At 50.1% G+C, this 12,212-nt stretch overlaps 1 protein-coding gene across 1 annotated transcript; it reads left to right on the top strand.

Moving 5' to 3' along the window:
• Positions 1 to 5,285: 5,285 nt before the first annotated feature.
• Positions 5,286 to 11,323, top strand: AMHR2 (anti-Mullerian hormone receptor type 2). The gene is given in 10 exon segments (XM_039255128.1): positions 5,286 to 5,805; positions 6,055 to 6,246; positions 6,513 to 6,590; positions 6,778 to 6,914; positions 7,025 to 7,255; positions 9,090 to 9,204; positions 9,349 to 9,521; positions 9,725 to 9,872; positions 10,041 to 10,177; positions 11,050 to 11,323. Coding segments are annotated over 10 exon segments (1,770 nt in total). The 5' UTR covers positions 5,286 to 5,456; the 3' UTR covers positions 11,260 to 11,323.
• Positions 11,324 to 12,212: the final 889 nt, after the last annotated feature.

The raw sequence follows: 12,212 nt of genomic DNA, 5'->3' as shown, positions 1-12,212 counted from the left end.
TTATGAGCCTGAGCTTACAGGTTTTGGGAAGAAATACCACACAGGTGAAATGATGTGAAATGCCCTCATCACATCCTACCAAGGGGTATACTATAGCTACATGGCATTACCAATGATAATCTTCATCACTTGGTTAAGGTAATGTGTGTCAGATATTTCCAGTTTTTCTTTCCTTATTCTATGGAAGCAAGTCAGTAAGTCTAGCCCACCCTTAATTGAATTGATAGGAATTTAGTTTCCCTTCCCAGTGGAAATAGTATCTATATAGAGTATTTGGGATTCTGTGAGGAAAAGGTCTCTTCTCCCCCGCCCCCCATTAATTTTTATTGGTATGTACTCCATGTATACTTCTTTTATACCTGGTCTATAATTCGGTACTATATTATTTTCATTGCTCAAATTGTCCCAGCTTTGGCCATTGGGAGCTCTTTCAGGTTGGCTCCTGTGTCTCTTTGATACATCTACATCCTTTTATTTATTCATTTATTTATTTTGAGCACTTTTTAAAGAACTTTCAGATGCACAAGATGCTTCATGCTTATCCTGTATTTTCCCTGTTCTAGCTTTAGGATCAGCTATTTCTCCGAGGACCCTTAGTTCTTTCTGTTGGAGAAATGGTATTTAGAAACTAAGATGTAGCCCCAATGTATTTTACATTCGGTTAATACCCGTCTGTGTCTACCATGATCGGATCTGGATTATGGTCCCCGTCTGAAACGGAAATTGAAGTTATTCTGACAGTCTTTCCAATTCCCAACAGCCTATGGCTTCACTTCCTGTCCTACCTATCCCAAGAATCCTTGGTCACTTGTTTATACTGTGGCTACCAGCATTCCCAGTCAGTTGTGTTCATGTGACTACCTTTGCTTTGTCACTCAGCCATGGATAAACTCAGCCATTGGATTTCCTTACGTAGCCATTAGCAATATAACATTTTAACATTTGGCTTTATCGGAGAGGGATGTTTTGGTTTGGGGGGTCTTTTATTTTTTTTTTTTATTTTTTTTCCTGTTTTGTAGCTCTAAATGAACCTTTAATATTTGTGTCATCTATTCATTCAGTCAATATTTATTGGGCCCTTAACTGTGTTCTGGGTACTAAGCTAGATTGAGGATAAAAAATAAGACAGGTCCTGCCACCAAGTACTTCAGAGTCTGGTGAAAGAGAGACCCCATTAATTGCAGGTTTCCTAATCCTGACCCCATTGTTTTAGCAGATGATTTACTTCCTATGACATGGAGAGAATGTAAGCATGAATTTCTTCACTTCCCTTTTCCCTGCAAACATTTATATATTCACTGATACTAGTTTACCTCCTTCTCTTTTCTTGGGAGAGAAACCGTTTGCCTTTGCAAGACCAGCCCTATCATTTGTGCGCTCAACCTTATTTCCTTGTTTTGATGATGTTTTCCCCTTTCATCTTCAGTCTCCCCTGGGTTCCCTTTTGTCACCCTGTAAGCCTGTTAAAATCTCTCCCCCTGTCCTGCTTCCACTTGCAAACTTCAGATCTAGTTATTTTCATTGTCAGATTTAGCACAAGTAGTTTACACTTAGTTCTTTTATTGACCCCTCAGGACACTTTGTTCAGCACCTTAGAAAATGGTTTCTTAGGGGGCGCCTGGATGGCTCAGTCAGTTAAGCGTCCGACTTCGGCTCAGGTCAGATCTCATGGTTTGTGGGTTCGAGCCCCGTGTCGGGCTCTGTGCTGACAACTAGCTCAGAGCCTGGAGGCTGTTTCAGATTCTGTGTCTCCCTCTCTCTCTGCCCCTCCCCCACTCATGCTCGGTCTTTCTCTGTCTCAAAAATAAATAAACTATAAAAAATTAAAAAAAAAAGAAAATGGTTTCTTAGGAACATCAGTGCATCAGTGATCTGGTTGCCAGCTCCAGTGGTCTTTCAGTCCTTTGGCTCTTAGACCTTACTAAGAAGCAACCATGCGCATCTTAGAGCTTTGGTCCCTTGGAGTGTGAGGCTTATTAACTCCTGGTTCTCCTTCAGCCTTTCTGACTCTTTGTTTCCATAGCTACTACTTCTGTCCCTTAAATGTTGGTGTCCCTGTCTTGTGTCCTTTCCCTTACTCTGCCTTTCCCCCCTTAAACAAGTTGCATCCACTTTTCAGCTATCCCAGATCTAAGCCCTACCTTTTCTCTCAACCTGGTGGACTGCTTACGGGACATTTTCATCTGTTTGTCCCACAGATAACTTAGAATGAACGTGTAAGAAGGGGAAATAATCCTTTGTATTCCTCATCTCCCTTAACAGTGTTGCTACCCCTTGATCATTTATACTTGAAATCTTTTAATTCTCTCTTTCAAATACCAACATTCATTTGATTACTAATCCTGTCGATATTACCAATACAGTGTATCTCAACTTTTTTCCTTTTTATGTCCACTGTTGTAGTACTCAGCCTTGGCTACTGCTCAGGTCTCATAACTGGTCTCCCTGCTTCTAGTCTCCCTGAGCTGATCATCCATCTTCCACATTGCCACCATATCCCTCCCTAAAATTTTTTGCTTTTGGGAGAAGTCCAGTCTCCGTGATAGAGACTTGATGAAAACCTTCCAATCTAGGGTCATTTTCTTCTTCATATCTCAGAGCCCTTTCTCCTGCTCACTCTCCCTGCCCCCAACACACACCCTGTAGGTTCTTTTCTTCTCTTGTCTTCTGTGCCCTGGACAGAATTAGCTTATTTGATCTTTCTGCTTGTATAGCTCCTTGGCCATACCCTTAGTCTGACACGTAATTTTCTGGTTACTTGTCGATCTTCCTTCCTTTCTCAACTCTGAGATTCTGGAGTGGCATGATTCACACACATCTCTTTGTAGACCCAACACCTACTGGAATTCCTTTTTAAGACACACCTGAGGGCATCCGGCTGGTTCCATTGGAAGAACACACAACTCTTGATGTCAGGGTCATGAGTTTGAGCTCCATCTTGGGTGTAGAGATTACTTCAATTAAAAAAAAAAAAAATTTCTGAGTTGAATGAATAAACAACTCATTTCAGCCTTGTAGATGGGGTCACAGTTTACTTATTGGGCCACTGCATACTTGAATCAGGATCCTGATGAAGATCTTTCTGTATGTGGAATCCAGGGAGACTTTATTTCTATGCTGAGGTACTTTCTCAGGACCTTCCTAATCCCTCAGCTCTCAGATTCTTACCCCTTCTATCTCCACCTCACTTCATAAACCTGGCTGGAATGTTTCTGTCTTTGAAAAGGAGTAGTTATCCAAGGCTTTGGGTGAGGAGGCTGCCTTCCTGCCTGATCCTTGCCTGGTTCCCCTCTGGAGGAGGTAGTCTCCAGAGACACTCCAGACACAAGAAGTTACTTGATCTTCAACTCCTCCCCTGCCCAACCCCCAGACTTATCTGATCTGGGAGCTGGTGGAGGAAGATCGCAGTAACTAAGTAAAACATTCCATCTCGCTGGCAGGGCCTTGCAGACTCCCAGAAGATCATAGGGAGGGATGGGCAGCTGTCCATCTGCCTCTGGCCCTCATCATTCCTCCAGCTGCTCCTTCACAATTACTGGAGCTTTTACTCTTTCCTTCCTTCATGCAGGGTCCCCAGGAGAAAGGCTCCAGAATTCAAGAGTTAATACTTGGGGCTCAGTGGTTAAATACAGCATCTGACTTCAGCTCGGGTCATGATCTCACAGTCTGTGAGTTTGAGCCCCACATCGGGCTCTCTGCTGTCAGTGCAGGGGCCCGCTTTGGATCCTCTGCCCCACTCTCTGCCACTCCCCTACTCTCTCTCTCTCAAAAATAAATAAAACATTAATAAATATATTTTAAAAAAAGTTATAGCCTCATTCTTGGTCTAAGCCAGACCACTGCCAGAAAGGATTTGTAGGCAGCCACCAGGGGGACAGAGGCTAGGAAAACAGGGAACTTGTCCCCTCTGACTCTAATTCTCATGCGAGCCAACTGCTCACAGATGCGGAAATGATCACCTATTACTGTAATCTCTCACTTTAGGGAGGAGTCTGGTGGAGTTGGACTCCTGTCTCCTATTGCACCACAAACCATAGACTTCTTCCCTCTCCATGCTGACATTCCTGCCACACACCCGGTGCTCTCCCCTCACATTTTACAGTCCCTGCAGCCTAATAGATACAGGAGGTGTGATTTTAGTCATCAGAGGAGGCTGGTGATTTTTGCCCCCTGGAAGAAGCATCCTGAGTTTCTCCTATGTCTACTGACCTCTGGTGGCGATAGTTTGAACTGGACCCTCCCTTTTTAGTTAGTGGCCTGCTGGCTGGTAATGAATGATGTGTATTTTCTCAACCATCCAAATTCAAATATTCAAATACTGTATCAAATGGAAATTTTTTTATTGCTGAATTTTTGGTTTTCAGGCATCATGACGTAAAGAACGGAGGCTGGGCTTTGGAATCAGACTTAACCTAGGTTCAAATCCTAGCTCTGTTGTTTACAGAGCAAGTGACCTTGGGCAAGTCACCTAAGCTTAGCTGTCTTACCTGTAAAGTGAAAATAATAATAAAGAGCTCAATGGGAAAATGAGATAGTTGTAAAATACAAAGCCCTAGCTCTGCCGTAGCACATAGGTGCTCAATAAAAGTTTGTTACCTTCTCAATAATAGTGATTTGTTCAGTGTATGACTCAATATGATTTTTAAAATTTTGGTAACATAAAATTTACCATTATTCCCATTTTTCAATGTGTTTCAAATGTGTTTCAGTTTTTTTAACTCAGAAATTTTATATAATGTCTTTCTGATTCTTGAGTTTGGAAACTAAGGTCAACTTTAGTATGGTCTGTGAAGCTTGTCTGCCCAGAGAGCTATAGATCTGAGCCCTGAAAATAAGGGTTAGAGGGATCTTGGGCACAGCTGAATGGTTCAGTTGACCTCACTCTGGTTTCCAGTCTGAGAAGGGCTGACAGGATCCAGCACTTTCTTTCAGGGTCAGCAAAGGGCAGAGCTCTGAAGTCAGGCATCACAGGGTTCTCAGCTGGGCCTCCAAGACCCCCCTCCTCCCACTTTGCAGAGAAAAGAGGAGGCGGCTGCAGAGAAGAGGATATGCGATTGCTTCTCTGCTCCTCCCTCTCCCTGCCTTTCCCTACACCCATCCTCTCCCCCACAGCAGCCATCTCCCCCACAGAGACTGGAAAGAGGGAGGGGGGCGGAGTTGGGGACTGAGGGCTCAGAAGACCCACGGAGCCCTGTATCTGGATGAAGCTCTGGCTGGGGCAGCGGTGCTGGTTCATGCTGCCCTCTTCATGCTGCGTGCCTCCTCCAGCACGATGCTGGGGACTCTGGGCCTTTGGGTTCTCCTTCCCATAGCTGTGCACGGTAAGTGTCTACAGGGTGGGGCAGAGCCTTTCCACTCGCCCACTGAGGGAAAGGGGGACTTGAAGCAGCAGCCACCCCTTTGGAAGAGTCAGTGGGGTGGGTGAGTGAGGGCAAAAGGTACAGCCATGTGTCCCCATGGTGGGGTCAGGTTCCAGGCCTCCGCTGACCCTGTTTCCTCCTGTGGCTTGACCATGCTGGCCCTGGGATATGAAACATGTTTTGTCCCTCCTTTTGGCTGCTGCTTGTGCCCCTGCATTCACTCCCATCTTGAACCCTCCCCTCTCCCCACCCTGGGCCACAGCACCCCCAAGCAGGCGGACCTGTGTGTTCTTTGAGGCCCCTGGAGTGCGGGGAAGCACAAAGACACTGGGGACGCTGCTAGATGCAGGACCAGGGCCCCCCAGGGTTATCCGCTGCCTCTACAGCCGCTGCTGTTTTGGGATCTGGAACCTGACCCAACACCAGGCACAGGTGGAGATGCAAGGTGAATGGCAAAGTATATAGCAGGTGATAGCTATGGTGGGAGACAGGTACATCCTGGGGTGGGGGTGACAGCAGTGGGAGAGAAGGAGAAACGGAATGTGTGGAGGGAAAGAAAAAGCCCACATGAGATGGAGGGGATGTCTTTGATAGAGGAGGGGGTTACCCTCTCTGTTCCTAGACTCCATTATGCTTGCGCTCGCCCTCTCTCTCTCCCCCTCCTTTTCTTCGCCTTCTAATCCCACCCCATCAGGATGCCGAGACAGTGATGAGCCAGACTGTGAGTCCCCCCACTGTGACCTGAGCCCCCGAGCCCACCCTGGCCGCGGGTCCACTCTCTTCACCTGCTCCTGTGGCACTGACCTCTGCAATGCCAATTACAGCCATCTGCCTCCTCCAGGGAGCCCTGGGACTCCTGGCTCCCAGGGTCCCCAAGCTGTCCCAGGTAGCCCCTCAGGGTGCCGGGGACTGGTGGGGGCTGGGGCCCAGGTTAGGATGAGAGGTAGAACCAGGGCCAGTTCTCACCCTACCCCCATCCCAAGTTTCCCTCCTTTTGGCCTTGAGAAGTTGGTTGCCCTGGTGACTGGGAGATAAGGGGCTTGTGACCAAGGTGGGGGTGGGTCCAGAAGCAAGTTCTCTGAGGAGGGTGAGAGGAACAGAGCAGATTTGGGGCAGGGCTCATCCAGGCTGCATTCTTGCCTTAATGTCCAGGCGAGTCCATCTGGATGGTTCTGGTGCTGCTGGGGCTCTTCCTCCTCCTCCTGCTGCTGCTGGGCAGCATCGTCTTGGGTACTAATCTACCCCCATCCCTCCCTTGTGACCTCAAGTCACTGCCCCAAAGCTCTGACCCCTCTCCAGGTTCCCCTGACCCCATGGTTCTGAGATCTCTACACCCTGAGCCTGTTACCTCCCACAAAACCCCCTTCCCAGTCTCTGTGACTGTGCACCCTGACTCAAGGGCTTTTTTCCACCCTAGCCCTGCTACAGCGAAAGGCCTGCAGAGTCCAAGGTGGCCCAGAGCCAGAGCCGGAGCCGGAGCTGGAACCAGAGCCAGACTCAGGCAGGGACTGGAGTGCCGAGCTGCCCGAGCTGCCCGAGCTGTGTTTCTCCCAGGTGCCCGGGGATGGGGGGAGGGTCCTCCAGGCACCCCCAGAAGGCGATCTGGGGAGGAAGCCGGCCCTGACGCTCGCTGAGGCCCACACCCGGCACCGTGTCCCCACCAGGTAATCTGGGAAGGAGGTCACACAGTGGTGTGGGCTGGGCAGCTGCAAGGCAAGCTGGTAGCCATCAAGGCCTTCTCCCTGAGGGCCGTGGCACAGTTCCAAGCTGAGAGGGCACTGTACGAACTGCCAAGCCTACAGCACGACCACGTTGTCCGCTTTATCACCGCCAGCAGGGGGGGCCCTGGGCCCCTGCCCCGTGGGCCCCTGCTGGTACTGGAGCTGCACCCGAAGGTGAGGACCCAGGGACATCTATATGTGTTTGCATGTGTGTATAAGTGGGTGCAAGGCTGGGTGGCAGCTAGGTCCTGCTCGTACTTATTCTTCAGACTTCCTCTTCTCTACAACATTAAAAATAGTTTTGGGGAGGTTTCTTCTTGTTTTTTATTACACAACCAATACTTGCTAATATTTTTAACTCAGAAGATACAAAGAAAGGGAGATATCAAAACTATCATATTCCCAACCTTAAAGAAAACGAAACCATTGTTAAATATCTCAAGGCACAGCCCTCCAAAGTCACTTATATATTCATTCAATAAATATGTATGAACTATATGTCACACTTCTTGGGCTAAGAAAAACATCTTAGTCTCTGCCTTTGTAGATTTTATTTATTTTATTATGTTTTAAACTGTTTAAATGCTTATTTATACTGAGAGAAAGAGAGAGCGTGAGCAGGGGAAGAACAGAGAGAGAGGGAGAGAGGGAGAATCCCAAGCAGGCTCTGGCGTTGTCAGCACGGAACCAACATGGGGCTCGAACTCATGAACCATGAGATCATGACCTGAGCTGAAATCAAAAGTCAGAGGCTTGGGGCGCCTGGCTGGCTCAGTTGGTTAAACTTCTGACTTCGGCTGAGGTCATGATCTCACGGTTCGTGGGTTTGAGCCCCGCGTCCGGCTCTGTGCTGACAGCTCAGAGCCTGGAGCCTGCTTCAGATTCTGTATCTCCATCTCTCTCTGCACCTCCCCTGCTCACACTCTGTGTCTCTCTCTCTCAAAAATAAATAAGCATTAAAAAAAAAAAAGTCAGAGGCTTAACCGACTGAGCCACCCAGGTGTCCCTGCCTTTGTAGATTTTATAGAATAGTGGGGGAGACAGAAGTGGGTTAGGTAAACACAAAGCTGAGTGTCAAATGTCCAGGGCATTAAGAGCTGAGAGAGGGGTACTGTGAGAGAAGAGTAAGAGATAGGACTCAAGAGGAGGGTCATGGACGGGAAGGATGAAGAGGAAGAGGTAGGCAAGGATCAGACCAGACCTGGCCTTGTGGGCCTGCTAAGGGTTTGGGACTTTATTAGCACCTGCAGTCCTCTATCTCTGAAATCTTGACTTCTGGGAAGTCCTCTCTTTGACCATGCGCCTCAATGCCTAGTTCAAAAATCTCTGCTTTCTTGGTTTTGTTTGTTTGTTTGACCTCCCTGGCCCACTGATGGCACTTGGTAATGTTTGTTGAATGAAGGATGCTGTTGCTTCTTTCCCTCCCAATTTCCACCTGTCCCCCTCCCCCTCCCCCGCTGCTTTCCTGCCCAATGGCTCTCCCCATCGGGCCGGCTATCCCAGACAGGCCTGACACCTCAGGCCAGGAGGTTCATGAAGGGTACCAGCACCTAGCTTGCCTTGCCTCTTCTGTTTCTGTTTTTGTCTCAAGTCCCCAGGCAGTATAAGGTGGTTACTAGGTGAGTAACGCTAGAGTCAGGCCGCTTGGGTCCAAGCTCCCCTTGTTTCTCACCAAGTGACTTCCATCAAGTTTACTTAGCTCTCTCCCAAGCTCCTCAACTGTGAAATGGGAGTGACAGGAGTACACGCCTCCTTGGGTTGTTGAGGACTACGGGAGGGCTGGCACACCGTAAGCGCTCAGACACTTGAACTAGGGTTACTGTTTTTCCAGTCGATCTGACTGATGCACGTTCTCACTCCTCCACCACCTCTTGTCTCAGCCTGGATGGATCAGCGTGTCAGTCTGCTGGGAGAGGAAGGCGGACGTCTGTCAATTGATCTCTGCTCCCTGGGGTAGATCAGCCACCTCCAGCTTATGTGTCTTCCTCTTCTCTCTGCTTCTCCCTAGGGCTCCCTGTGCCACTACTTGACCCAGCACACCAGTGACTGGGGAAGTTCCATGCGGATGGCGCTGTCCCTAGCGCAGGGCCTGGCATTTCTCCATGAGGAGCGCTGGCAGGATGGTGGGTGAGCTGGGGGTAGGAGGCCGTGGGAGTCAAGAGCCATACTGTTATGTTTCTGATTCTCCCTTAGCTCGGAGGGGAAGAACTGGGTCAAAAGAGAAAGGAAGAATGTCCATACAGCTTCAACCTTGGCTTCTCCCACAGGCCACTATAAACCAGGTATAGCCCATCGAGATCTGAGCAGCCAGAATGTGCTCATTCGGGAGGATGGGTCGTGTGCCATTGGAGACCTGGGCCTCGCCTTGGTGCTCCCTGGCCTCACCCAGCCTCCCACCTGGGCCCCTACTCCACCCCGAGGCCCAGCTGCCATCATGGAGGTGAGTACTCTGCACGAGGGGGAGGCCCGGAGATGATGGCAGTGGTCCTGACGAAGATGTGCCCTTTGCTGTGGCAACAGTGCAGTGGGACCTGTAGCGTTTGGGACATTGATGAGTCTAGCTGGGGGGATGTCGCACCGACCAGTGTTGCAGTGAGGCTTGCCAGGGAGATGATTCTTGGCCCTCCACACCTTTCTCTTCAGGCTGGCACCCAGAGGTACATGGCACCAGAGCTCTTGGACAAGACTCTGGACCTACAAGACTGGGGCACGGCCCTCCGGCAAGCCGATGTTTACTCTCTGGCTCTGCTCCTATGGGAGATCCTGAGCCGCTGCCCGGATTTGTGGCCTGGTAAGGAGGAGTGTGACAGTGCCCCCTCTCCCCTCCTCCCATCTCACCCACCCATTCTAGATCCACTTACCTCCTGCCGCAGGAAGATCTCCCCTTCTCCCTATTGGCCTTTCCACAAGGAGGCACCCTAGGGCTAGCTGACACCTAGCCCCTTGTGCCTTTCCCCAGACAGCAGACCACCACCCTTCCAACTGGCCTATGAGGCAGAACTGGGCAGCACCCCCACCACCTGTGAGCTGTGGACCTTGGCCGTGGAGGAGAGAAGGCGCCCCTACATCCCATCCACCTGGCACTGCTTCACCACAGTAAGAGGCCGCCTGCTGGTGGGCTGGGGACCTGGAGAGTGTGGGCCTGAGCTTCAAAGACTTGGCTTCTAGGACCAGCCCATCTGCTCCTGTCTCCTCTCATCTGCCACCGCTCCTGGCTCATGTTCAGCCGGAGCTGAGCAAATTTGCCTTGTACCTCCGCTCATCCTCTTCTACCATAAGCCCCATACGGCCATTTCCGAGTGAGGTACCTTCCTCTTACTCAGACTTGCCTGGTCTGTCTCTCTTGTCTCCACCATCCATTAGCCCTGTGTCTCAGGCCCCTCCTCCAGGAAACCCACTTTGGCCTTGCTTCTCCTCTGAGCTAGACTCCCAAAATGGCTCCACTCCTGGCATCTGGGAGCCCAACATTCCATCTAATAATTCCTCGCCCTGTCCTACACATCTGGGTTTCTGCCATGATTCAATAAAAGCCAACCCTAGGTATAAAGGGTTAAAAAAGGTGGCCAAACAGTGAAATTTCAGGGTCTGTATAAATAGTTTCCTAACAGCAAGCCCCTTTCCCTGCTACCTGGTCTGAAATTTCCACTGCACAAGTATGTGTTGGGTTAAGCAGTGTTTGCCTAAGACCCTGGTTGCCCGAAAGGAAGGAGAGTAATTTCCCATCGGCATGTTAAGTCATTAACCCGAATTAGCTCCTCAGAGGAAAAGGTGGGCCCTCTGGAAGGCACCCAAAGAACCTGCCTCAGAGGGAGCAAGATGCAGTTGGGCCCGGGGGAAGGAGGCTCCAGGGAGGGTCCGAAAAGGAGTGTTGAGAAGAGGGTAGTGGTGGACCCCTTTGGACTCTGGGGCTTCTCAGGGGGCCACTCAGGATCCCAGGATTAAGCCTGCCTCTTGGTCCTTCTTCCCAGGACCCTGGTGGCCTGAGAGAGCTGCTAGAGGACTGTTGGGACGCAGACCCAGAAGCACGGCTGACAGCTGAGTGTGTACAGCAGCGCCTGGCTGCCCTGGCCCGTCCTCAGGAGGCCCGTCCCTTCCCAGAGAGCTGCGCCCCCGACTGCCCACCTCTCTGCCCAGAAGACTGCCTCTCACCTCCTTCCCACTGCGATTCCCCCTTGTAGGCCTCCACTGAATGTCTGCTGCTTCAGCCTTCGACGAGGCACCAGTTCCAGGAATCCTCCTGTGTCGTCTCTCAACCAGAAAATATGCAGTTTATGTATAATCTACATACATGCGAACATAAATACAGTGGTCGGATGCCTGTCCGCTCTGCCTCACCACTATCTTTCCTACCTGCCGCATGCTTGGCACCTTCTATGGCCATCCAGTACACTGCAGTCCCGACCAGTGACAAGGGGTGGGTGTGCGCAGGGAAGAGATAAAGTCAGCTTTATCTCCATGTCCTTGGGCCTCCCTTCATGTGATCCTGGGCTCCTCCTGTCTGTCGTCGTTTCTTTCTCTTCCCCCAGTGTTTGTTCGGTGGGATGGCATGGCGGGCGCTGGTGAAAGAGGGGTGGATATGATGAAATCAAATCACTACTCTGAAGGTGCTCAGAGAGGCACAGCTCACTTTGCAGGGCCTGCACAGGGTCCTGGGGGAATGCCCTCTCCTGAGGCTTGAGTGGAAGACCTCACAGGGCACGGGAAGCTTGGGTTTCGAATGAGCGGTTTTCCAGGAGTGGTGAGGGCAGTAGGTGTAGCGTCACGTGGTGTTGTGAGAAACCGCAAGGAACCTGGGTAGCAAAAGTGCAGGCTGTGTGATGGAGAGAGAGGGGAGGTTATGTGGAGAATTGTAGGCAAGGCCTTGTGAGCCCCACTGAGAAGTTCTTCCTTCGTTTCTTTTTTGTATGTGTCTTCTCTACTGGCTTTTTAGAAAAAAAAATTTTTTTAATGTTTTTATTTATTTCTGAGAGAGAGAGAGTGTGTGTGTGTGTGAGCAGGGGAAGGTCGGAGAGAGGGGGAGACACAGAATCTGAAACAAGCTCCAGGCTTTGAGCTGTCAGCACAGAGCCCGACACGGAGCTCGAACCCACAAACCGTGAGATCATGACCTGAGCCGAAGTCAGATGCTTAA

The sequence above is a fragment of the Hyaena hyaena genome, unplaced genomic scaffold (assembly GCF_003009895.1).
Source record: "Hyaena hyaena isolate Hyena2069 unplaced genomic scaffold, ASM300989v1 scaffold_510, whole genome shotgun sequence".
In the NCBI taxonomy this organism is placed as follows: Eukaryota; Metazoa; Chordata; class Mammalia; order Carnivora; family Hyaenidae; genus Hyaena; species Hyaena hyaena.
The sequence above is the reverse complement of the archived record's forward strand: the minus strand, read 5'-3'. Positions and strand labels throughout refer to the sequence as shown.